General features: G+C 47.1%; 1 protein-coding gene across 1 annotated transcript; it reads right to left on the bottom strand.

Annotated features, from left to right (window-relative positions):
- Positions 1–9,405: 9,405 nt before the first annotated feature.
- Positions 9,406–22,934, bottom strand: CMPK2 (cytidine/uridine monophosphate kinase 2). Its single transcript, XM_032430104.1, has 5 exons — positions 22,248–22,934; positions 20,794–20,908; positions 19,602–19,803; positions 12,563–12,796; positions 9,406–11,107 (listed from the first exon to the last, which is right to left on the bottom strand). Exons 1-5 carry the CDS (start codon positions 22,917–22,919, stop codon positions 10,990–10,992), a joined length of 1,341 nt encoding a protein of 446 aa, XP_032285995.1. The 5' UTR covers positions 22,920–22,934; the 3' UTR covers positions 9,406–10,989.
- Between the last annotated feature and the right edge of the window lie 281 nt (positions 22,935–23,215).

The following is a 23,215-nucleotide window of genomic DNA, read 5'->3' on the forward strand; positions in this document are numbered from 1 at the left end:
CGGCCGGCTGGGCACCAGCCTGTGGCCTCGAGCTACTGAGCCTCCCAGGGTCTTATTTTACTGATCAGCAAAATGCGGATAACAGTGTGACCTGCCTCACAGGGTTGTCTGGAAAATTAAACGAGTTAATGTTTCTAAGGTGCTCAGAGCCACGCCTAGCAGGAAATTAGAGCTGCAGAAATACGCTCCATAAGCAAAATCTAACTCCCTCCCTCACAGAGGAGAGAATGGTACACTGGACCGGTCAGATGATTTTCCCGAATTTGTTCAGCTCGTTAATGATCCTCCCGGCCCTGGACCCTGGTCGCCAGAAGCTCCACCCACCACCAGCATGTCCCTGGGGGCAAACAGGACCCCACAGAGCACCTGCAGGCTCAAAAACCTCCCCCACCATCCCACCTCCCACAGCCTGATCTGGCGCTGATGTCCCTTTCTTGAGGGGTCTGACCAGACCTCACAGAAAAAGCTCCCTAGGTCTCTAGAATTCCAGCACTTTCCATCATATTAAATACAACTTGACTTTCTATTTCCTCATGAAAGAAGAAAGAAAACAGTAAGGAAAAAAGGGAGAGAGAAAGGGAAAGAAGGAGAGGAGGGAGGAAGGAGGGAGGAAGGAGAGAGGGAGGGAAGGAAGGGACATCTTTCCTCTGCTACTTTACAGTCTTGTTGGGGACAATAAAAGGAGACAATATATTTCAGATGTTAAAGAGTGCTACATAAATGTCAGGAAGAAAAGAGTGGATTCTATAGTGCTGACTTCCAGTGAGCACTTATGAATCCTATTAATTAAAACAGCTTGTATGACTTTGGGACATTTGACTGCACTCTACATAATTCATATAAATGGACCCAGAGAACCTGAGGTCTTCTGGGAAACACGACGAACGTGTGTGATAACTGCCAGGAAGATTTTCATGGCTGGGGAAAGACTACTTTAAGCCAACAGAAGGCTTGGTGCGGGTCTTCCAAGGGAAGGGGGGCCAGGGGTTCACACCAGGAACACCTTCAGGCTGGCCGTGTCCCAACACACCCATGAGGCCTCTTCTTCAAATGCATGGAACTGATTGATGTTCGTTTGGCTGAGTTTCACCAACCTCAGCAAATGCAGCTCGCCTTCACGATACAGAATGGACTCTTTAAAGGAGACATTTTTGAAGCTGGGAAACAATGTGTGCCTGAATCACCTTTGATTTCCTGCTACTGCAAGGACGGCATCTCCCCGGTTACCTCCACGTGCCTGCCAGCGAGCACCAAAGCCTCAGATTTGTTGAACTTACCAGGCCTTGAACCCCCTTCCCCAAATGGAATACCAACTCTCTGAGCTGTGGACTCACCTGCTCCCTGGCTGACACAGCCCCCCCACCCCGCCTCCTTCTGATCCCCTGGACACATCAGGAATCGTTCATCACCTCAGGGGCTTTGCATAAGCAACTGTCTCTTCCCGGTCCCCGTCCCCCCGATAACCATACGCCGGCTTCCTCACTCCCCGCAGGTGCTCAAATAGCTCTTCAGCAGAGGACACCTCACACAAAACCCAATCTAAAATCTCAACCCTTTCCCCAGCCTGGGGCTCCCTGTCCCCCTCACACACTTTAATGTTGGCACTGATTCCTTCCGTATTTCCTTCTTCATTCTTGTCTCTCTCCTCCACAGAGGAGGGATTGTGTCCCTGTTTGTCCAAAGCTGTGTGCTTGCAACAATTTCTAGAGTCAACAGAGCTTAGCAGATACTCTGTGCCTGCAGAAGTAAGTCTCCAATTGTGGAACCAAAATTCTCCTCCTAGAAAGGCCAAGGAGGACGGTGGAAAGAGCAAGGATCTACAGTCCCAAAGTGGAGTTCCAGTCTCTACTCCTTATGAACTGGGGACAATCAGGGAAGTCTGTAACGTCTCCTGCTTCAGCTATAAAGGGACATAAAATGGGAGGCGCCGAGATGGCTTATAAAGAACCATCTGTAAATAATGAAGGGCCACACAAATGCAAAGCTCTACCGACCCAGGTATTTGCTTTTTAGTTTTATTTATTTAGAACGTCATTGAGACGGACTCTGCCATCACTCGTGGCATCCTGGCACAGTGGATAAGGACCTTCACTGGCTCCGTGGTCAGACAAACAAGGGATGATTCTAGGCTTTCCTGTTAACTAGCCCTGGGACCTTGGGCTGGCTGATGGCTTTGCAGCATATAGAAGACAACAGTAGTAGTTGATCCGTGGTTTTAATGTGAACAATACATACAATAATGTGTGTGAAACTCTTAGCAGATGCTTGGTGCTAATCTTTTCACTGAGTACAGTGATTCCTGTTTCTAAGAGAGAAACATTATCCGTTGGAAAAGTGTTTGGTTTTTAACTACAGATGGAAAGAGGACTTCTTGAAAGTTTTTCATTTATAAAATGCGATGGGCTGTCTCTTGTGTTGGATGGTAGGGAAAATGCTTAAACTCTTGCTACCTAGATGATAAAGGCGTAGCTCTTAACTCTTAATTTTTGTTGATTAGCAAAATTAAATAATAAACCAGCAATCTTCTTCACTTTGAGAAAAATATATTTACCATCACAATGCTTAAATTCTTGGATAAATTTGCTCTGCATTGTGGCAATCCTCCTGTGGAAAACAAAGTGTAGGTTGATCATTTTCCAGAGCAGGGAAGTCTCAGTTTGCCAACTCCCAAAATAAGTCAGCCATGAATATGAAGAGCTGTGCTTCCCCTTGATCCCAGAGATCTGAGAGTGTCGGAGGTGCTCAGCAAGAGAGAAGGAGGAGGAAGGAAACTAACCTTAACAAGGTGCATTTTCTGGGCGAGGACTGATCGCTCCTTTTCATCGTGGCATCTGATTTATCTCTCACGTCAGATATCTGAGGAACATGATGATGTCTTCGGTGGAGAAATGAGAAAATGAAGTCACACTAGAGTTAAGTCGCTTGTCCACAGAGCTAATAAAAGCCACAACCCAAATCCCAGCCTGAGTCTGACAGGCAGGAGATCCATTCATCCATTCGACAAATACACTGGGATTACAGCAATGAGCAAAGCCAAGCCTCTGCCTTCATGGAGTGTATATTTTAGCACAGAAGTACAAATAAACACACATATAATATAGATAGAGTTATAGAAATGCAAATGGATAAAGACATAGTTATGGGTATGGATATAAATGTTGTAGATATAGTTCTGGGCATGGATATATAGTTATGGGATGGGTATGCAGTTACAGATATAGTTATGGATGGATATGACAGATGTAGATGTGGACAGAGACAGGGGTAGAGACAGGAAGTAATGAGTCAGAGCTAAGGGGAAGAGAAAGGAATGGTATTTTAGACCGGGCGTTGGGGAAGGCCTTTCTTAGGAGTAATGCTAAACAGAGACTTGAAAGAAGACCTAAATGAAGCCCCGAGTGTGATGTACAAGGTGGCTTGGAAGGATTAGGTTGGGTGCTGTGTGAAGAGTAGACTATAGGGGGCGGTGGAGTGTAGGCAGAAATACCAGTGAAGAAGTCCTTGCGGCAGCTCCGGGGAGAATGCGGGCTCCAGGGACTGGTAGCGATAGCAGTGCTAAGAAGTGGTCACACCTCAGTCACACTATGTCACATTAGACTCCCCTGGGGAATTTCAAGGGAATTTTTTTAAATAAAAGACTAATTCACCTAAAGGTTCTGTGGGAACCAAGGCGTTTGGTAGCACCTTACATACCCACAGCGTGCTTCCCCAAGTTCCTGAAACAGTAACAGAGTGATATAAAAACAACATATCCTATGTTGATCCTGTTAAAAATTATAAGGGATTTAGGACTCTAAACTGGAGAAGTGGGCAGCTCTCGGTCCCCTTCCAGACTGAACTTCTGGTAACTTATGCAAGATCGCATAGCCACGCAGTTGGGACTGATTCCTACACCTGTTCGCAGCCGGTTCTTTCATTCATCACTTTTTACTTATGCACATAGAAAAGGAAGACAATAATTGTTTATTAAAAGAATGACCACCATTCTTAGAAACGTATCTCCACATTTTCTACTGAATCCTAAACTCACCTTTTATGCAAGTTTTCTCCAGGTAGAAAGAGACCAGAGCCCCGAGTCAGAATATTCGGCAGCTTGGGGAAAACTCCTTAACAAAAGTTCTGACTACAGAAAATGTTGAAAGAAATATTATTCTATGCCTTCAAACAAGTCCACGTTTGTGGGTCGCTTTTCTTTTTTTAACAGCAGAATAGAATATTTGGGTGGTTTTTTTTTTTTTCAATTAAAACTCAGAAAATAATCTTTCCTACCCCAAGGAGGAACACAAAATGCATTACATTTGGAAGAGCTTATAGACCAGGTTCAGCCAAAAGTGAAATTTGATAGTTCCCCCAAATGCCTTATTATTTCAGAGAAATGGGACACGCCCTCTATTATGGCAGAATAAGCATGACCATTAATGTCACGCATGTTAATAAAAATCTTGGAGACTTCACAGGAAAGTTTACGATGTGTTTTCTAAACCATGGTATTTTGGTGATTGGTCAATAATTACAAGAGCTTGGACCTTGTGGAATCCATTAGCCATTCCCAACATAAGCAGTGCCATTTGCATCTCAAGTTATATAAGGAAGGGGCTCGGGCGGGGAGGTTTTAAAAGCAAATAAACAAGGACACATAAAAGCCCCAGAATGTTCCTTAAAGCCAAATCTCAAATCATAAACCTCACAGGGAAGAAAATATATACTTGCATATGTACGTGCACAAATATGTCTACGGAGGTGTGTATGAGAGTTACCGCAACAGATTTGCTGACACCATCTACTGCGTTACAAAGAGCACTAGAAAAAGAATCCGAAAACTTTCTTCTACCCTTGCATCTGCTGCTAACAAATCCTACGACCCTGAGCAGCACAAGTCTTCCTCCTGGCCTCATTTTCCACGACTATTAAAGAAAGAGATTGAGTTCTCTGATCACTAAGGTCTTTCTTTGAATATTTTTCTGACCCCGGGGCTGTATTTAGAATTCTTGAAGCAAGATATTAGCCACTTTTAAAGACGTGCTACTTTGACCTAGAAATGTTCCATGTTTGGTCCTTTGTTCTCCCATTAGAGCATACATTTAAATAAAAATGAAAGAAACCACTGTTGTTTTTCCAAGCACAGTTTGTGTGTAATGGGGGAAGTGATTATCTCGGCACAAGAAGAGCTCCCTTGGAAATGTTTAAAATTGGCTCTTTTCCTCCCTCTAGTGGAATCGTGATGTATTTGCTCTGAACGGAATTGATTGAAGTGGGCATCAGGCAAGATAGAGAGAAAGGGCTAGCGTGACAAAGCCGCAAGCGGGCATCAAGCCAAACGCAATGTGTCGCAGGTTTTCCGCCCAAATGTCTTAAGTGTTTTACTTTGTTTAAAAAAATTCAAGATTAACAATAAAAAACTTGCAACGTCGATTCAGACCAATGCACAGTCTTCACATGAAATACTCAGGTCCAACTTAGATATTTTGTATTTAATTTGTGCCCACAAGAATCTTAGAATCAGTTCACTTATGAAAGTTAGTGGGTCAAAGCGTTTGACTGAATAGGACAAGTGACCCAGCGCTCAACAACAAGGCACGGTGTTCGGCAAGAAATATTCACGTCAACCCAGTTTAACATGTATTTACAGCTATTTTACGTGAGGTTCTTCTGTTTCCGTCTCTCTGAAACGATTCTCGACACCCCCAGGCAGGGTAAACCATACCCGGGTTTGTCTAAAACATCTACACCAGCCACGGAAGGTATGGCGATGATGCTGATGACATGTGTGTATGTGTGTGTGTGTGTGTGTGTGTATGTTTATGTGTGTGTGTCTGTCTGTCTGTCTCTCCATCTGGTACCATCTCCATCTCCTGATAGGCGCTCCTTACTCTCCTTAAGAAGAGGAAGAGAGGGTGGTGGGGACAGACTGTGACTTCAAAGGCTCTCACATTCGATTGTCTAAAAATCACTGTGCTGAAAAGTTTTAAGTAAAATCAAATATTGCTGTGCTGGCTGAATTCATGGTGCTAGCCGCTTCAACCTCAACCCTGCTCAGTCCTGGGAGAGGGATCTTCTGCAAGGAAGAGTTGTAATAAGATCTGCACATTAAAGAGTGAACAGGGTACTGGGAAAATAGATACAGAGGCCAGTGGGTGTCTATAGAAGGTGAGAGCTTCACTCCATGAGATCCAAAGCTACACTCCAAGTTTTCCATCTTACACACCTGTCGTGAGCCGCCACCAAGCATTACCAGAACCTGAAGAAAGCATCTTACTGGGAAGGTGCAAATAAACAGAACTCCACCTTAGAGGAAATGAAGGACTTTGGACAAAGCCATCATTGACAGCCTTGGAAAGATAAGTAAAGACCAAGCATCCAAGAAAAAAGAAATTATTTTTTAAGAAAAGAATATTAGGTAACAAGAAGAAGAAAGGAAGAGAGCAAGGGAGGGGTAAAGAAAGGGAGAGAGAAAGCTTTTAGAATTTAGAGACTTCACAGCAGAAATGAAAGTCTTTTTTTTTTTTTTTTTAAGATTTTATTTATTTATTTGAGACAGAGAGAATGAGAGAGAGAGAGCACATGAGGGGGGGAGGGTCAGAGGGAGAAGCAGGCTCCCTGCCGAGCAGGGAGCCCGATGCGGGACTCGATCCAGGGACTCCAGGATCATGACCTGAGCCGAAGGCAGTCGCTTAACCAACTGAGCCACCCAGGCGCCCAGAAATGGAAGTCTTAATAGATTTTAAACACAAAGTTGCGAAAATATTTATAAAATGTAGTAAAGGTATAGGAAAGATAATATGTGACAGAAAAGATAAGGAAATTAGAAAATCGGTCCAAAATGTCCAACATCTAAATAATAAACTATGTAGAAAAAAAGAACACAGTGAGGAACAGAATTTGTCATGGAAATAATTCAAGAAAATTTCCCAAAACTCAAGGACATGAGTTTCTAGACTGCAAGGACCCACCAAGAGCCCAGCAAAAATGGGTGGAGACATGCACACCAAATCACATCACTGTGAAACTCAGAACTTACTTGCTCCCTAAGGGGAAAAATAAAATGGGAGGTGCTGAGGCCCATACACCCCAATTTCCCACCTCCAGGCTTTGCCCTAGAACTGAGAATATCAGTTCAGTGAGGGGACATCGAGAGCATCTGTCTCTCCATTTGGGACCTCCGACTTCTCTGAACCAACTTGAAATAAGGTCATGCCCAAATAAACCAGGCCGTGCAGAATGATTGAGCAAAGGGGGCCTTGACATATGCCCTGAGAGTCCAAGGGCCCCCAGAGAGAAGGATCCAGAACTGAAGCTGGCCATGAGGCTGACTGTGGCTGGAGCTGAATGGAAGACAGACTCAGGAGATCCAAACACCTGTGAGATCCCACAGAGGCCAAGTTCATCATAAAGGACTACAAGAAACACCCAGAGAGAGGATAATGTGACCACAGACCCCTTTCCCCTCATCCCCATGGTTGCCTAAATGGCACTCTTGGCTCCAGGACCCAGATGCAATCTTGGAGCGGTGCCAGGGTGAGGCTTGGAAGATAGGAGAATCTGATCCACTGAGCGTTTTCTCTCCAAGAGTGTGCATTACCTAGAAGGACCGTTAAAAGATCACATTATATTAAGTTTAAATCTGATAGGACTAAATATGTTTCCTCTACTAACCAGTTATGGTGCTCATGAGAAAGACCAAATTATTGATAGGCAACATAAAGGGAAAACATTTTCTCCTAGTTGTAGATTACAGCTATAGGCTGAATGGATTTCATGAAGCTTTTAAAGTGAAGAAAAAATTAATACCTTCCAGGGGGGAAAAAGGCCAGCATCCATTTCTCCTCTCCTTGCTCATACAAGGAAAATACCTAAGTATATGAACAAAGCTACATTTACTGAAGCCTGAAGGTTCAAATGGACTTGCTGGTGGATATATTTGCCAACATGAAGCAGAGCTTAGTGCCTGGCTCCTAGGTTCAAAGAAAAACAACAGCTTGAATATGAAGAAAGCCTAAGGCCAAAAACACCCAAAAACACCTGCAATCATATTCTGCTCTAATGTGCAGAGTTCCCATTCCGGAGCTGCCAACCTAACGAAGTGTTGTGGATAGTCTTAGCTATCTCTTCACTGAGAGCAAAGTATTTTTGATGCCTTACACATTCTTAGGTGCCCTGCATTCTGCTCAGGATTCCATTAAAAGGATTTACCCTAATGTATTTAACAAATACATATTATACATAAATGTACATTATCCAGATACATAAACATGCCCCGATTACTTGAAGTATATTATGCATATATAACATTTATATGTGCATCACTGATTATTTCCTTGGTACACATTCCAGAAAGATCCCAGGGCCTAAACACTTTAAAGATGCTACATAACTGGGGGCCCTGGCTGGCTCCATTGGTAGAGTGTGCAGCTCTTGGTCTTGGGGTTGTGATTCAAGCTCCACGTTGGGTGTAGAGATTGCTTTAAAAAAAAATTTTTTTAATAAAAAAAGATACTACACAATTGCTCTGAGAAGAGAGAGATTTCACAGAGAGGAGGGTCAGCAAAAAAGGAGTTTCCACTCTTGAGAACGCAGGCAGGTGCCACTGAGGGGGACAGGCTGAGGAGGAGGCGGACGGTGAGCTGCGCACGTGTCCTGCGTCTGCCCCACAGCCCCTCCCCAGGCCGACGCGTCCTCAGGGTACCACACGCATTCACGCCTAGGCCCCATCTACGTTTTCATAAGTAAAGGCAGCCTTCATTCATCCCATTGCTTCTCCATCTCGAGAGCACCACCCTCTTCTCTTGGTCCTGAGAAGGCTCACTCTCACAGCCGAACACCAGGCCGTGTGAAGGGTTAAAAGGGGAAGGGACATCCCATAAGCCCCTCTGCTCACAGACCACTGGAAGAACCTCTAAGTGGCCAGTTGGAAGGAAGCTCTAGAAATATACTCACGATTCTTGGCAGCCATGTGTCATGTCAAACATTCTATTACTGTAGAAGAAAGGGAGCATAAATATTTGGGACCACGAAAGGTCTGTCACAAGAACAGAAAGGAGAATGAACTTGTCATGAAACGGAGCCAAACAAATGATTCCTTGTCATCAGTTGCTGGGCAGGAGGCATGGTCTTATCTCATGCTTATAAATCATATACCTATCATTGAATAAAAAAAGACCCAAGAGTACAAAGAATTATTTCTTTTTTTTAATATCTGCAATGAAGAAAGGATTCCACTTTCCTGAAACCATTTTATCTAAAACAAAACAAAAATGCCCTCCCTTCCTCTGAAAGCACTTTGACCACAGATTCCCCTTGGCCGGCGAGCTCACACCTTCCCACTTCCTTGACCAAAAACCCCCATCAATACAAAAGCCCCACTGGACCAGCACCTCTGAACAACCAACATACACTGTGACAACATCATAAATTAGAAAATCACAGCAACTTTATTCATTTGCAAGCTACAGAGAGAAAGCATAAAATGTTTGCTTTTCTAGACTGCCGACATAAGCTTTTCAAACTGTTTAAAGTAAATAACACCAATAACATAATTAGATATCACATCTTTCAGAAACCTAATGCTATTTATTGGCTTTAAAAATATTTTCAACTGAAACCAAATACATATTTATACATGTAAATACATTATGTAAAAATTACCTGTAATTCCTTTGAAAAACAGTATGATGCAGTTATTAATACTAAACTTTATTATAATTTAAGATTCTATATGATAAATCTGATAAGGCCTTAAATGTAATTATTTGGGGGGGATGTCTAATTTACAAACTTCACCCAGCTTAGAACTGGAAGGAATTTTAGGTAATCCCCTGGTTCAGCAAACTCCTTAGGACAAATAAAGAATTATTATCACTTTTTAGATCAAGTTACATGAACTACTGATGTTTAGTGACTCACCCAAGACCACATAGTTATTAGATTTCCTCTTTCCTCAGCTTTTTTATCCCCCTAGGCAAACAGATCTCAAAGCTGATTTCATGTGTAAGCATAAGACATTTAAGTGCAAGATAATTTACTAAGAAATCCCATTCCAGGATCCACTGTGCTTATTTAGTAAGATAAATTAAATCTGTGTAATGAAAATACACAACAAGCATTGCATTTAGCTTCTTGGCTCCAATTTTAATTAGTAAAGCAGAGCCCCACACTGAGGAGAAACATGATGTAAATATCAATATAAATATATTGCTCGATTGGCTAAGTTTAATGCATCTAGCTCAGTCCAAAACACTCATTATATCCAAAACCGTGTTGTCAGGGGAAAAGAAAGAAATATAAATAAGCAGAACATAATTCAAAGAAGGTTGGTGTATTTGTATTTAGAGCACCTTGGGTTGGCAGTCTCTGTATTTGACTCTGAAGTGCTAACCACGAGGACCATCTCAGAGGTGGTAGGGCACAAGTCCTAGGTCTTCTATGTAAGTGTCCTCTACCCAAAGATGGCTCTGTGGGAGTGTCCTCAGACAGCCAGGACACGTGGACCCTTTCTTCAAGAGTACTTGGCCCTAGGATCAGAGCCAAGTCCCCAGTGAAGTGCGGCCGTTTTGGGAAGAAGGCAAGTCTACCACGTGGAGATCTCATCAGTGGCCCAGGTGTAGACATGGGAGAGGCTGAGGAGCTTCCGTTGATTTGGGAGATCTTCCTTGTTACTTCTGTATACCTCATGCTTTCTGGATGAGAAAAACTGGGAGGGATTTGGTAGGGACGTAGTTAAAAATACATTCCAAGAAAACATTTGTTATACTTGAAGAAAGCAACCACTGATCTCTGGCTGGAACATGACAGTCTCAACCTTGATGGGTCCATTGGTCAAAAGGGAGGACAATGGTTTAAGTAAAATCGAAATGCCTGGTCTCCAGTTTTCTAGGACATACTATGTTTATGCAACAGTAATCTGGGGAAACCAGGTAACCAGTCGTGGGCCTAGATGCATTAAACAACATCAAATCTAGCAAAATGTGTAATTACATTTTGGAGTAATTACAATTAATTACAATTATTTTGGATTACACTTAAGACCATCTGGAGGACTTTTTCTCTTGAGGGGCTGGCATCAACTACATGGCAACAAGGGTTCTCCATCCGCTGATAGGACACTTCTACCCTGGGGACAGACAGAATGAAAAGAGTTGGCTTATTTTTTAACACGGCTCTCCATGCAAATGCTATTTTCCTACCATAACGGACACAGCTTACAGCAAGGGCCCCATCTGGTTTATCTCACTGTTCCCCTCAGCCACTAGCTTTGTCCATGGGAGACATTTGATACATTTTGTTTAATAAATCATAAATTCATAATAAGGCTTAATAGCTAGCCTTTATTGATACCTATTACCTACCAAGCATCAGCATTCTGCATGATTCTTCTGGTTTCATACTCAGGGTGACCTCAGGAAGGGAACCATGTCATCCCCATTTTGTAGAAAAAGTAGCAGAGGCTCAAAGAGATTAACTAATGGGACAACCGCGAAAGGTCTCCACAGTCTGTGCCCTGAAGGATCTCAGACAAGCCAGAGGTCCTCAGCATACGCACTGTTTTCGTGGCTGAGTCTTCTAAAATTGCACTGGGTTTCCACATCTCCCTCTGGGGTGACCTAGCCTTGATACCTCTGAATGAGTGTGCGGACGGCCTGACGGAAGTATGATGGCAGGTGGTTACAACACGTGCCGTTTACCACTTCCTAGCTGAGTGAAGCTAACAAATTTCTTTCCCCTCTGCCTCCGTCTTCTCATCTGTAAAATGAGGACTGAAATCATGTCTTCCTGGTGAGTTTGTCACGAGGTCTAATTGAATTAGTCCAAGTAAATGGTCTGACGTGGTTTCTCTGCGCACAGCAGAGTTGTTATTCAATTATTTGTAACAGGATTGTGTTACGATAGCACTGCTATTGTTGTTTATTTATCTAAACTACTCTGCTTTGGCTTTTCGAACCTGTCCTTCAGAGCTGACTCATGCTCAGCCATCAAGCAAGAAGATAGCCCAGACTCTCCCGCTAGTGTTTCGTAGATTTCTAATGAAAACAAAAGCACTGCCTTTAAAATCAGAAAGACCGTGATTTTAATCCCAGTTTTACTAAAGAGCACCCAACCTAGACAAATCACTCAGTCCTTTGAGCCCCAGTTTTGTAAACTGTAAAATATGGCTCATGTTCACTTGCCAGGATCAGAGAGCATCAGAACCCAAACTCCTGACACACGGGAAGCACCTATAAGGAAAAGTCACCGCGAGCTCATCAGCACTCGGTGCCCATTAGATTATGACTGGGGAGCCAAGACCCAGGAACGTGCACGGTCTTAGCCAGGTTCACACTGTTCCCGGCACAGCCAGGACTAGAAGGAAGGTCTGAGGCCCAGTCAGATAGCCTGGGGCTTTACCGTCACAATGCCAAAGCCCTGGGGGAACAATACCGTCAGAAGGAGCTGAACCCCCTTGGAGGATATTGTATCGTGGGTTTGAAAAATGGGAATGATGTCATTTTCTCCACATTCGTAAAGTCAGAGCTGATCCCAGCTCAGCACCATGGCCAGGAACCCCTGCCATGCACACCAGGACACCTACTTTTGACGGAATATGCTGTTGGCCTCCAGTTCAGCTTCCTCTCTGGTCCTCTCCATGCCCCGGCGCTCAATCCGATGCATCCGCTCCTCGGGACTCACTGTGAGCAGCAGGACCAGGTCGGGCTTGAGCAGGTCCCTAGGCCACTGGTATATGGGATGATGGGCCGGGGGCAGGTGCTGGAGCCCCCCGGTCACCTCGGTGGCTATGGCGTAGGTGGCCGTGCTCTGCCAGTACCTGAGAAGGGGGCCAGGAGTGAGTTCCGCATCCACAGAGGCCAAGGTCAGGGTGCACCTGAAAACCAGCTGGGGGAAAAGCTGAAACCAGGGATGGCTCTGCTCAAGTTTCCTTAGCATTGCATATATCAAATAAATAAAACTAAATCTTATTTTTTTAAGTTTTTTTTTATTTGAGAGAGAGCAGAGTGAGCGAGAGAAAACACAAGTGGGGGGGAGGGGCAGAGGGAGGAGAAGCAGGCCCCGCACCGATCGGGGAGCCCGATGCAGGACTCGATCTCAGGACCCTGGGATCATGACCTGAGCCGAAGGTCAAAGCTTCACCGACTGAGCCACCCAGGCGCCCCTAAATCATGTTTTTAAAGTATTTATAAAATGTAAAAAATAAGCCGAAGTCAGCAACCACAATGAGAATGCAGTGGGCTCTTCAGAGAGCGACAGACTCAGCACTGTCACGAGGTGACACTGTTGCGTCTCTCTGGCCTGGCCCACATGCCTTCCGTGAAAGGGGGGGCGACCGGGAGGAGAGATGTGCTTGGTAGTCCCCTGGCATCTGACCTTGTGTCTCGGCCACATAAAAATCTGCGGATGAAATCCATGTTCTGGGGACCCCGGCGAGGCGGCCTTTGTCCCGCCCAGCGCCCAGCCTCTCACTGTGTGTCGACACCTGTCAGGGAGGGAAATGAACACAAATACGACCTCCACTACTCTGTGAAATCCTCCCTGAGTGAAGCAGGGCCCTATTGACTGGTTCATTTTATTTTATTTTATTTTATTTTTTAAAGATTTTATTTATTTAGTTGAGAGAGAGAGACACAGCGAGAGAGGGAACACAAGCAGGGAGAGTGGGAGAGGGAGAAGCAGGCTTCCCGCCGAGCAGGGAGCCCGATGTGGGACTCGATCCCAGGACCCTGGGATCATGACCTGAGCCGAAGGCAGACGCTTAACGACTGAGCCACCCAGGCGCCCTGACTGGTTCATTTTAAATGCTGGCAGGGGGAGGAAAGGAAAATCACAACGATAAAAGACAATCTATTTCAAGATGCCCCATGGCCTTCCACTGCCTGCCGGAAACGTCCAGCCTAACTAAGACACAGAACAGCATTCAGGGTGTGCACCCGGCACGCTGAATCACAGGAGCCTGTCTTCATGCTCTTTCCTCCACCTGGAGTGAGCTTCTCAGCGAGCAAAACTCCTACTCTACCTGCACAGCCCTGCTCAGATGAGACCCCAAGCAGAGCTCATGGTTCCCTCCTCTGGGCCCTCAATGTCTTTCACGGTCGACTCTACTGAAGAGCTTCTCATGGTAAAGAAAAGCAATTCGTCTATAAGTATGACCTCTTTCCACTCCTCCCTTAGAAAATTCCTTTTTTAGTCACCTCTGCGTTCCCAAACCTGAAACCAGTGTCTGGCTCACAGTCAGTATGCAGTAAATGTTCTTTGGGTGTGCAAATGAATGAACTGGAATCAGTTTATTGATTGGCATACCTCATTATAATCTTGCCCTGTTCACGTCATATTCCAATCTTAAGTGACTAAATGCAAAACTTCAAATACAGTATCAAAGGACTATCACGTACAACAGATATTTATGAAATTATTATAAACATCCCAATGTAGAGAAGTACCTATAGCCCCACCCTGGTCTGTATTTCAATTTACTGGCTTCAGTGTTTTAAAATCCTAAATTCTGGGGGTGCCTGGGTGGCACAGTTGGTTAAGCATCCGACTCTTGGTTTCGGCTCAGGTCATGATCTCGAGGTTGTGAGATCGAGCCCCGCATGGGGCTCTGCACTCAGCGTGGAGTCTGCTTGGGATTCTCTCCCTCTCTCTCTGACCCTTCCCCCCGCTTTCATGCACACACGCTTTCTCTCTCTCTAAAATAACTAAATCTTTTAAAAGAAATAATAAATAAAATCTTAATTCTTGACCATTTTATATTTGAACTTCTTTTCACAGTGAAAAGGATGTACTGGGATCTACAAAATAAATTCACAGTGCTTTCTGAGCTGCATATTGATTTATCCCCTGCCCGCTACTGGTTCTGTGGACACAGGTAACTCATTTAAGCCAATATAGCCTCACCTTCCCCATCTGGAAGATGAAAAGCACGCAACTTTTGTTTCCTTCCACAGTTGCTGTAAAAAGAGACAAGTCCTGGGGCGCCTGGGTGGCTCAGTCGTTAAGCGTCTGCCTTCAGCTCAGGTCATGATCCCGGGTTTCTGGGATCGAGCCCTGCATCGGGCTCCCTGCTCGGCGGGAAGCCTGCTTCTCCCTCTCCCACTCCCCCTGCTTGTGTTCCTGCTCTTACTAGCTCTCTGTCAAATAAATAAATAATCTTTTTAAAAAAATAAATAAAAAATAAAAAGAGACAAGTCCTTTAAAAACTGTATCACCCTGTCATTATAAGACAATACTATTCTTACTGGACACCGGTTATAACTAAAGCTGCATTTGCAAATGATGGTAATACAGACAATACTGAAAAGGACCAAAAAAATTAATTTGGGAGGTGGTCAATTCCAATACCATCCACCCTTCCAAGCCCTGTCCACCTCCAGAAGTGTGTGCTGCAAACCCCAACCTCCACAGTGGCTAGCTCCTGGAGTCCCACCCAGGAGCCTCCTCTCTATCACGTCCCTGATTCACCACCTACAAACGTGCACTTCTCCTTCTCTGTGAGATGAGTCTAGTCTCCCAAGCTGAATAAATCCATGCAGGGTCCAGGTGTTCTTTTTCTTGGCAGCCAAACTACAATTTGCTCTGCATTTTCATGTGTCCCATGTTCAGTGAATTAAATACTCAGCTATGAATACAGAGGCTGATATCATCTTCATTTTAAAAGCCTTCTTTTTGTGGAAAAACCATCAGCAAGAATAGATTTTTAAAGGTAATGAGGGTGATTAAGTTGCCAACCTTAACCACAGTCACCATCAAAAATGACTCTGTCACCCTCATTTGTTCAGCTAGATGATGGTGTAGTCTAAAATGGATTTCATTAAAATCTTTACACATGAACAAAACCCACCCAGACAACAAATAACCGCTCTTTTCTTCTCATTTGACAAGGTGATACGGTATCTCTCTAAAGAACAAAATTGCTGACAATTCGCAGACACAAAGAAGAAAAAGCAAGGGAAGAATGAGAGCCCTGCTTTCTATAGCTGGGGCTCTCTCACTAACAACGCTGCTGCTCATTTTAAATAATCATACCCGCTGGCCATCAATTTCAGACTCTCCACCATTTAGAATTTTCCATTCCTGCCATCAGGCAGGCCACATCAGTTCAAATCAAATGCAATTTGCCGACACATTGTACATAGCTTATATAATAATGCTTTATATCTTAATAGCAATTTGCTATTGCAAAGCACTTCCTCGTGTATCAACCCGTTGGATATTCACCTCAGGTTTTAGTGGTAGGTAGGGAAGGGATATGGAGTATCTCCATTGAACACATTAGGAAACTGGGAGCAGAGAGGATAGGTATCTGTCTACATGCAGAAACCAGTGCAACTCCAGGGACATCTGAAGAAATCACATGCCCCAGGGAGTCACCCCATATTAGGAAAAGTTTAGTCTGTCTCCTTGAAAAAGGACACTGTATGAAAACAAAGATCTCAGATATGGTAGGTAGATTCAGACACATTAATAATAGGGTAAAAACATCCCACAGGTGAAGAAGTCCCACAAAGGAATTCAATTTCTTACCCTTCTCCAGGATCCCCTATAACTTGCAACCCTGAAATAACGATCTTGCCATCCCCAGCGTTAAAACTGCCTGCTGGTGTGGTAGCTTAGAGGACGGCCCCGGCCTTCTAACTTATTTTTACTGTGTTCATCTTGCCTGGCAACCCACCACCTCCCACTTTATTCCCTACACACGCTCTGAACCGCCTTTTCATGGAATATTTCAGAGATACAGAAAATTGTACAGAGAAAGATATTTCAAGAAAGGGGTAGAAGTTTCCAGATATGGCAAACTAGCTTGTAACTATCAGCCTGGCCACCAGGAACCAGTGGAGACCCTCAAAAAAAGGCAGGCAATGCTAGATGTTGACAAGGACACCAGCCACAGGAAATTCCCAAACACCGCTGCGGGGCAGGCGGTCACGGTGAGTGGTTCCAACCACTTCAGAACACTTTTTGCAATACCTGCTAAAGCTGAACACACGTGAACCCCACATCCCTACGGTTCCACTCCTGGGAATCTATGCACCAAAACTGCATATGGACCCGCACCCAAGTTATGTACAAAATATTCATAGGGGCGCCTGGCTGGCTCGGTCAGTGGAGCATCCAATTCTTGGCTTCAGCTCAGGTCATGATCTCAGGGTCATGAGATCAAGCCTGGAGTCGGGTTCTGAGCTCAGCACGAGTCTGCTTAAGATTCTCTCCCTCCCCCTCTTCCCCTCCCCACCCCACCCCTCCCCGCCCCGCACTCTCTATTAAAAAAAATATGTACGTTCATAGCAGCTAGGCGCGTCTCCTATGTGGCAAGAAGGAAGTCAGATGCTGGTAGTCCTAAGGCACAGCTGCATTTACAGGGGCGTCAAGAACAGATCAGACAATTCCACAGTGATGGAGGTCGGGCAGTGTTCACTACGGGGGGCGGGGGGGGAGAATGGGCAGGGACTGGGAAGGAGAATGACCTGGCTTTATGGGGTGTGGTAACGTTCTAAGTGTGGATGTGGGTGCAGGCATCCAGACATGGGTGTGTTCACTACTTGAAATTCCTTGAGATTTACATTTATGATTAGTGCTTTTTCCTGCATACTTGTCATACTTCAATACAATTGCTTATCTTTCCAAAAATAAGTAAAATTGCAGAGAGCAATACACATTCACTGAACATTAAGCAATAATTCAGTTGGGGTTTTCAACCTTTTGTACTGTGTATCAACTGCATTTCTCTCTCCTTAGCACTGTAAAATTTGTTCAATATCCTTTCTCCCCTCCGTACTCTACAGTTTGTTATTATTTGGCTTGTATTCTACTGAACACCTATCTGAAACGTGATGTTCTCAGTCGAAATGAGGGTTTTGCATTTTATGCACACTGATGCAGTGTCCTGATTTATATTGCTGAATGGTGCTCCATTTCACAAATATGCTAGTATTTATGTGCCCTTTCTTCTACTGATGGGCTTTCGGTTTTTCAAATTTTTCAATATTATGAACACAGCTGAAGGAGGGGGGTGGGGGGATGGGGTGGCTGGGTGATGGACACTGGGGACGGTATGTGATGTGATGAGCACTGGGTATTAGATAAGACTGATGAGGGGCGCCTGGGTGGCTCAGTTGGTTGAGCGTCTGGCTTCAGCTCAGGTCATGATCCAGGAGTCCCAGGATCGAGCCCCACATTGGGCTCCCTGCTCAGTGGGGAGTCTGCTTCTCTCTCCCCTCACCCGGCTCGTGCTGTGCTCTCTCTCACTCTCTCTCTCAAATAAATAAATAAAATCTTCAAAAAAAGACTGATGAATCACTGAACTCTACTTTGGAAACTAATAATACACTATGTGCTAATTAACAGAATTTAAGTAAAAAATAAAAATAAATTTTTAAAAAAGAAATAAATTTTAAAAAAGAAACTTTTGCATTTCTTCAGGAGGTGAAAGCAGTGTTCACTTTGCTGTCCCCTTCAGATCGCTCTCTGAGCCCCGTGTCCACACCCACCAGTGCCTTGTAGGGCTTCTAGCCACCCCCGTGATCTCCAGCTCTGAGTCTCAGCACATTTTCATTGGTTCTCACCTACCTGATGAGAGCAAAATGGGATCTCACCGTGATTGTAATTTCCACATCACCGAGTTGGGTGATTTTAAGCCGAGGATGACTTGCTTGCCATACACTTCAATCATTCTTGTGGTATTTTAAGCTACTTCTTCGGTATGGAATTTTAAAAATCTAAAGCAGTTTATGTCACTCCATTATCTGAAACCTTCCAACGGCTCCCCTCTGCACTCAGAATAAAATCCGCACTATCTTGGCCCATGGGCCCTGCTGTTCTATCCCCCGCCTCTCTCTGTCCATTCATCCAGAAAGCAGCCCCTCGTCCACTACGTGCTCATCACCCTGTTTCTAGTCCTTGAATACGCTATCTTCTTTCTGTCTGCAGGCTTTGCTGAACCCTCTCTCCATAATGCTGCTACTCCATAGTTTTCATTCCCATCTCTTTTGGGACATTCAGAACTCAGATCGACATTACCTCCTTAGAGAGGCCATCCTCAGCCATATCCACCTTGATTTATCCTCTTCAGAGTATTTATCATTCTCTGATATTACCATATGTCTTTATGCACTTGACTGTTCTCCTGCGACAGTGTGTTTGCTCCATGAAAGCAGAGCATCGTCGTCCAGCTCATCTACCGTTGAATCCCCTAAATTGGGAACAGTCTTTGGCACACAGTAGATGCCCAATAAATGTTTTATAAATAAGCTGATGAACAAAGGAACTACTGAAAGCATCGATTTCTAAAGCAGAGGCTTTGTCAATATCCCCAATGTGCTATTTCTAGCTTAGTCAGTGGCAAGTTACTTAACCCTTGTAAGACCTAGGCTTCTCATCAGTAACTTGGGGATAACATTTAGTATCCACCTACCATGTAATTGTTCAGATACAGTAAAATATATGTATGCTCTTAGCAAAATGCCAGCCTGTGGTGTGGGTAATTAACAAATCATAGACATTATTCCTATTATTATCATAATTCAGTTTGACTTAATAAACACAGGTGTATACTTGCAATATATAGGTACGCACACACACTTAGGGAGAAAATGCCAAATTCACAGCATCTTTACACCTACCTGTCTACAATCACAGGAGACTTGGTAGATTCTTTAGCTATTTCAGAAGCCACAATATAATTGCCCAAAGAGTAAAAAGCTCTTCTAATGATAGTTGGTTCATCGTCAAAGATTTTCCTCCACTGGCTGATGCAAGCGGGTGGCGACTTCAAGAGCACAGCCTTGAGTGAGTCTGAGACTGACCGGCTCACAGTGGTTTTGCCTGCAGGAAAGACACAAACAGCGCTTCGTGACCACAGCCACCAAACGGCTCCCAAATGCTCGTATTAGCCCAGAAAGGGCAAAGACACTCTATCCACCTGTAAATCAAAGCAGTCCATTGCCTACTATGATTCTTGATTTAAAAAAAAAAAAAAAAAAGACGCAGACCTTTAGGAACCGGGGTTTCCTCTATGTGGCATCACAACACTTGGAAGAAAACCAAAATGGTGCTCTTGTTTACAAATTAATGATAAACTCTGGCGTAGACCTCCGGGCCTGGGAAAACCTCCACCTGGTTCCTCAAAACCCTCCGCACCTGCTGCGGGGGGAGCTCCGCACCTGCTGCGGGGGGAGCTCCGCCTCGCGCTGAACCACGTGACGTCTGCCCCAAGCCGGACCTCGGCCTTGGCTAGATCCGGCTGCCCTTGGCGCCTTGCTTCTCCTGCCTTTTGTGTTTGGGGCTAAGTGTGAGTTCTCCGTTGTGTTTTGATATGTGTTTGGCAGCTCCAAGGCTTTTTCCCCTCCGCTTCCTAGTTCTTCCTCATTTTGCTCCAGAAGGGCCCTCTGCACGGCCTGTGGTTCCCGGATACCCCGGTCTGGCTCAGGTCCCTTCACTTTCGCCCGCGCTGTTGCTTCTGTCGGGGAGGACCGCTTTTGCCCTCCTCACCTGCACTGCTCTGATCTGTTCCGAAAACAGTCCCGGTGTCAGCCCTTCCAGAGCTGCCCCCCACGGCCCCGTTCCCCACACCGAGGCCGCATTCAGTGCCTCTCGCGGTCACCGGAGCACCTGAGGCCCAGCCTCCCCTGGCCTCCCGCCGGAGGTCTTACTCGTCTGCCTCCCAGGCCTGCCTAGCTCCGGGCCTGGCACGCACTGGAGACCGACATGAAGCTTATGAATTGAACTCTGCATCAAGTTTGACTTATTAAAGACCTGTCTATTCCCGCAAGGGATCAATTAATCGCATTGCCTATAACTCAAAGGTAGTATTACCTGTGGCATCCAGTCCTTCGATGGCAATGACCGGGAACTCCCCTTTCTGGGCCTGCTCCGGGCACTGGTCAACCAGGTCAAGCACTGCCTGGGCCTCGGGAATGAAGGGTATACACTGCGAAACAACGTCTGCGCATGAGCAGCGAAGCAGCGGGGCTTCTGCGAGCTCTAACTGCTGAGAGCGAGATTGCCCAATGCTAAGAAGGCGTAAGCTGTGTTTGACGCCGTGCCAAATTCATAGTATTTTGAACCTGGGAAGGGCTGAATTCCTTCATTTTTTACTGAATAGCTGTGCCTCAAAAAAGGCGATAGCGGCTGAGCTCACTCAGTCTGCAACCCACGCTGACCAGCCACCCCAGAGGAGGAAGGACAGGCAAGACCGCAAGTGAGGATGAGGGTGACCCAGCGACCGGAAACTGTAGCACGTGGAGTACCAGCTGCGGCCGGAGCTCCCGGGAGCAGCCAGCACCGCCCCTTCCTAACCGCTAGGGGGCGGAGAAGAGAGCGGCGCGCCGCGGTCACCGGGTGAGCTGCGCGGGCGTCCCGGGCCATTCTGAGTTCTCACCTCCGCTCTCCCGCACTGCTTACCGCGGCCTCTCTGCAGCGAGGCCCGCACGTTTGTACGTGCGTGTGCTTCATCTTCTAAGTGCTTTCGAGGATTAACATGGCCAGCCTTCACGGTAACTCGGTGAGGGTGGCAGCATTATTATTCCCCTCTACGAACTAAGGAAACTGAGGCAGGGGGGCGGGGAATAAGAAACTGAACGTGACACAGGTAATAAATGCCGCGTTGGGATTTAAACCCAAGCGATTGGTCCTGCCCTTTTAAACCGCTTTGTAATACAATCCCAAAAGCTTGCAAAATGCACTAAATTCCACAGTGCAGCCTCAGAAAGCCGAGTCTGGACATCCCAGGCCCCGCCCAGGCTGCGCTGGGAAAGAACCTTCGCTCTCCTTCCCTGAGCACCTGCTGTGTGCAGAGCTCTGCTTGTCCTGACCAAGGCAAGGCAAGTGTTTCACAGACCAAAGGGAGAACAGAGGGGTCGTGCGACCTGGACCGGCAGCCAGTAAGCAGGCAGCCACGGTTTTAGAACAAAAACCCCAAACTCATGCCCTTTTCTCCCCAAAATCATGCCCGGCCTCCCAGATGGCATGATCCTCCCCGCACCCGGCGGCCTCTTCCCTCCCGGGGCGCCTTCTGCACGCATTCAGAGCAGGCCTGGCGAGCGTGGCCTTGGGACATCAGTTCCCGCCTCGGATGGGAAGTTCCTGGCGGCCAAGAACGGAGAAAAGAGCCGCAGTGTCTAAACCGGAGTCTGGCACTCAGGCGGCCTGGTTTGTCGACGGCGTCAATCAGTTCCCCGGGCAGCAGAGGCCAGCCCGGAGAGCGCGCGCCCTGTCCACTCCCTGTCGGGGGGGCCCACCCCGGTGCCGGGAAGGGGCAGAACTCTTACCGCCTCCAGAACGGCGCGGGCGGCCTCCCGGTGCGGGAAGACCCCAGAGCTGGGCAGGTCGGGCACCACCGGGTGCAGGGCGGGCTCCGGGGCGGACACGACGCGCTCGCGGGGGCCCACCTGCCGCCACTCCGCGCCGTCCCGCAGCTCCCACAGGCGCTGCCACACCTGACGGCGCGCGTCGCCCACGAACTCGCCCAGACGCGGGCCCTCCGGGGACTCGCCGAGCAGGGAGAACAACGCGCGCCGGGTGTCGGGGCTGTCGCTGGGGTCGTGGAGCAGGAAGCCGTGCTGCACGCCGCCCGCCCCGCCGCCGGGGCCGTAGCACAGCAGCGGGCTCAGCTCGCACCGCCGGAGGGGGCCGCGGCGCAGCTGGTGCAGCAAACGCTGGTGCAGCCGCGCCGCCCGCACCCGGGCCGCGCAGCCCCCGCCCGGCGCCAGCGGCACGCACAGCGAGTAGCTGCGGCCGGGCGGGCCCAGGAGCGCGGCCGCGCGGGGGTCGGGGAGCGCGCCGGGGGCGTCGCCGCCGACGGCGAAGTGAGCCAGCGTGCAGCCCGGCAGCTCCAGCGCGAAGCGGCGCGGCGGTGCCATGGCCGGAGCGCAGGCCCCGCGTCGCGGCCCCGGGAGGCGCCCGAGCAGCAGTGGGGAGCGCGGGCGGAGGGCGGAGGCCATGGGCTCGTCCGGCCCCGCCCCCGCCGCTCTCGGGCCGCCCCCGCCAGCGGGGAAACGAAAGCTAAGTGACGGGCGGGCGGGGCGGGGCTGAGGGCGCCCTCTGCGGCTCGGTCCCCTCTGCCCGCTCGCGGTCCGCGCCCACGAACGGCGGCGGCGGGGAGGGGGCGGCCGCGGGCGGCGCGCGGTCCCGGCTGCCACCCGGGGGTGCTCTCGGGCCGGCGCTGGTCCCTCCTCTGTTGTTTGCGTCCCGGGTGTGCGCGCGCGCGCGTGTATGTGAGTGTGTCCCCGAGACAGCG

The sequence above is a fragment of the Phoca vitulina genome, unplaced genomic scaffold (assembly GCF_004348235.1).
Source record: "Phoca vitulina isolate PV1807 unplaced genomic scaffold, GSC_HSeal_1.0 scaffold42, whole genome shotgun sequence".
NCBI lineage: Eukaryota > Metazoa > Chordata > Mammalia > Carnivora > Phocidae > Phoca > Phoca vitulina.

Bases quoted from the DNA above. Each gene is read 5' to 3' on its own strand.
- CMPK2 (XM_032430104.1), bottom strand. From the start codon at position 22,919: ATGGCCTCCGCCCTCCGCCCGCGCTCCCCACTGCTGCTCGGGCGCCTC. The intron at 19,804-20,793 runs GTAATACTACCT...TCTTTCCTGCAG, and splicing joins CGAAGGACTGGATGCCACAG to GCAAAACCACTGTGAGCCGG. The intron at 11,108-12,562 runs GTAGGTGTCCTG...GTCTGTCCCCAG, and splicing joins AACAGCATATTCCGTCAAAA to GGTAGAAGTGTCCTATCAGC.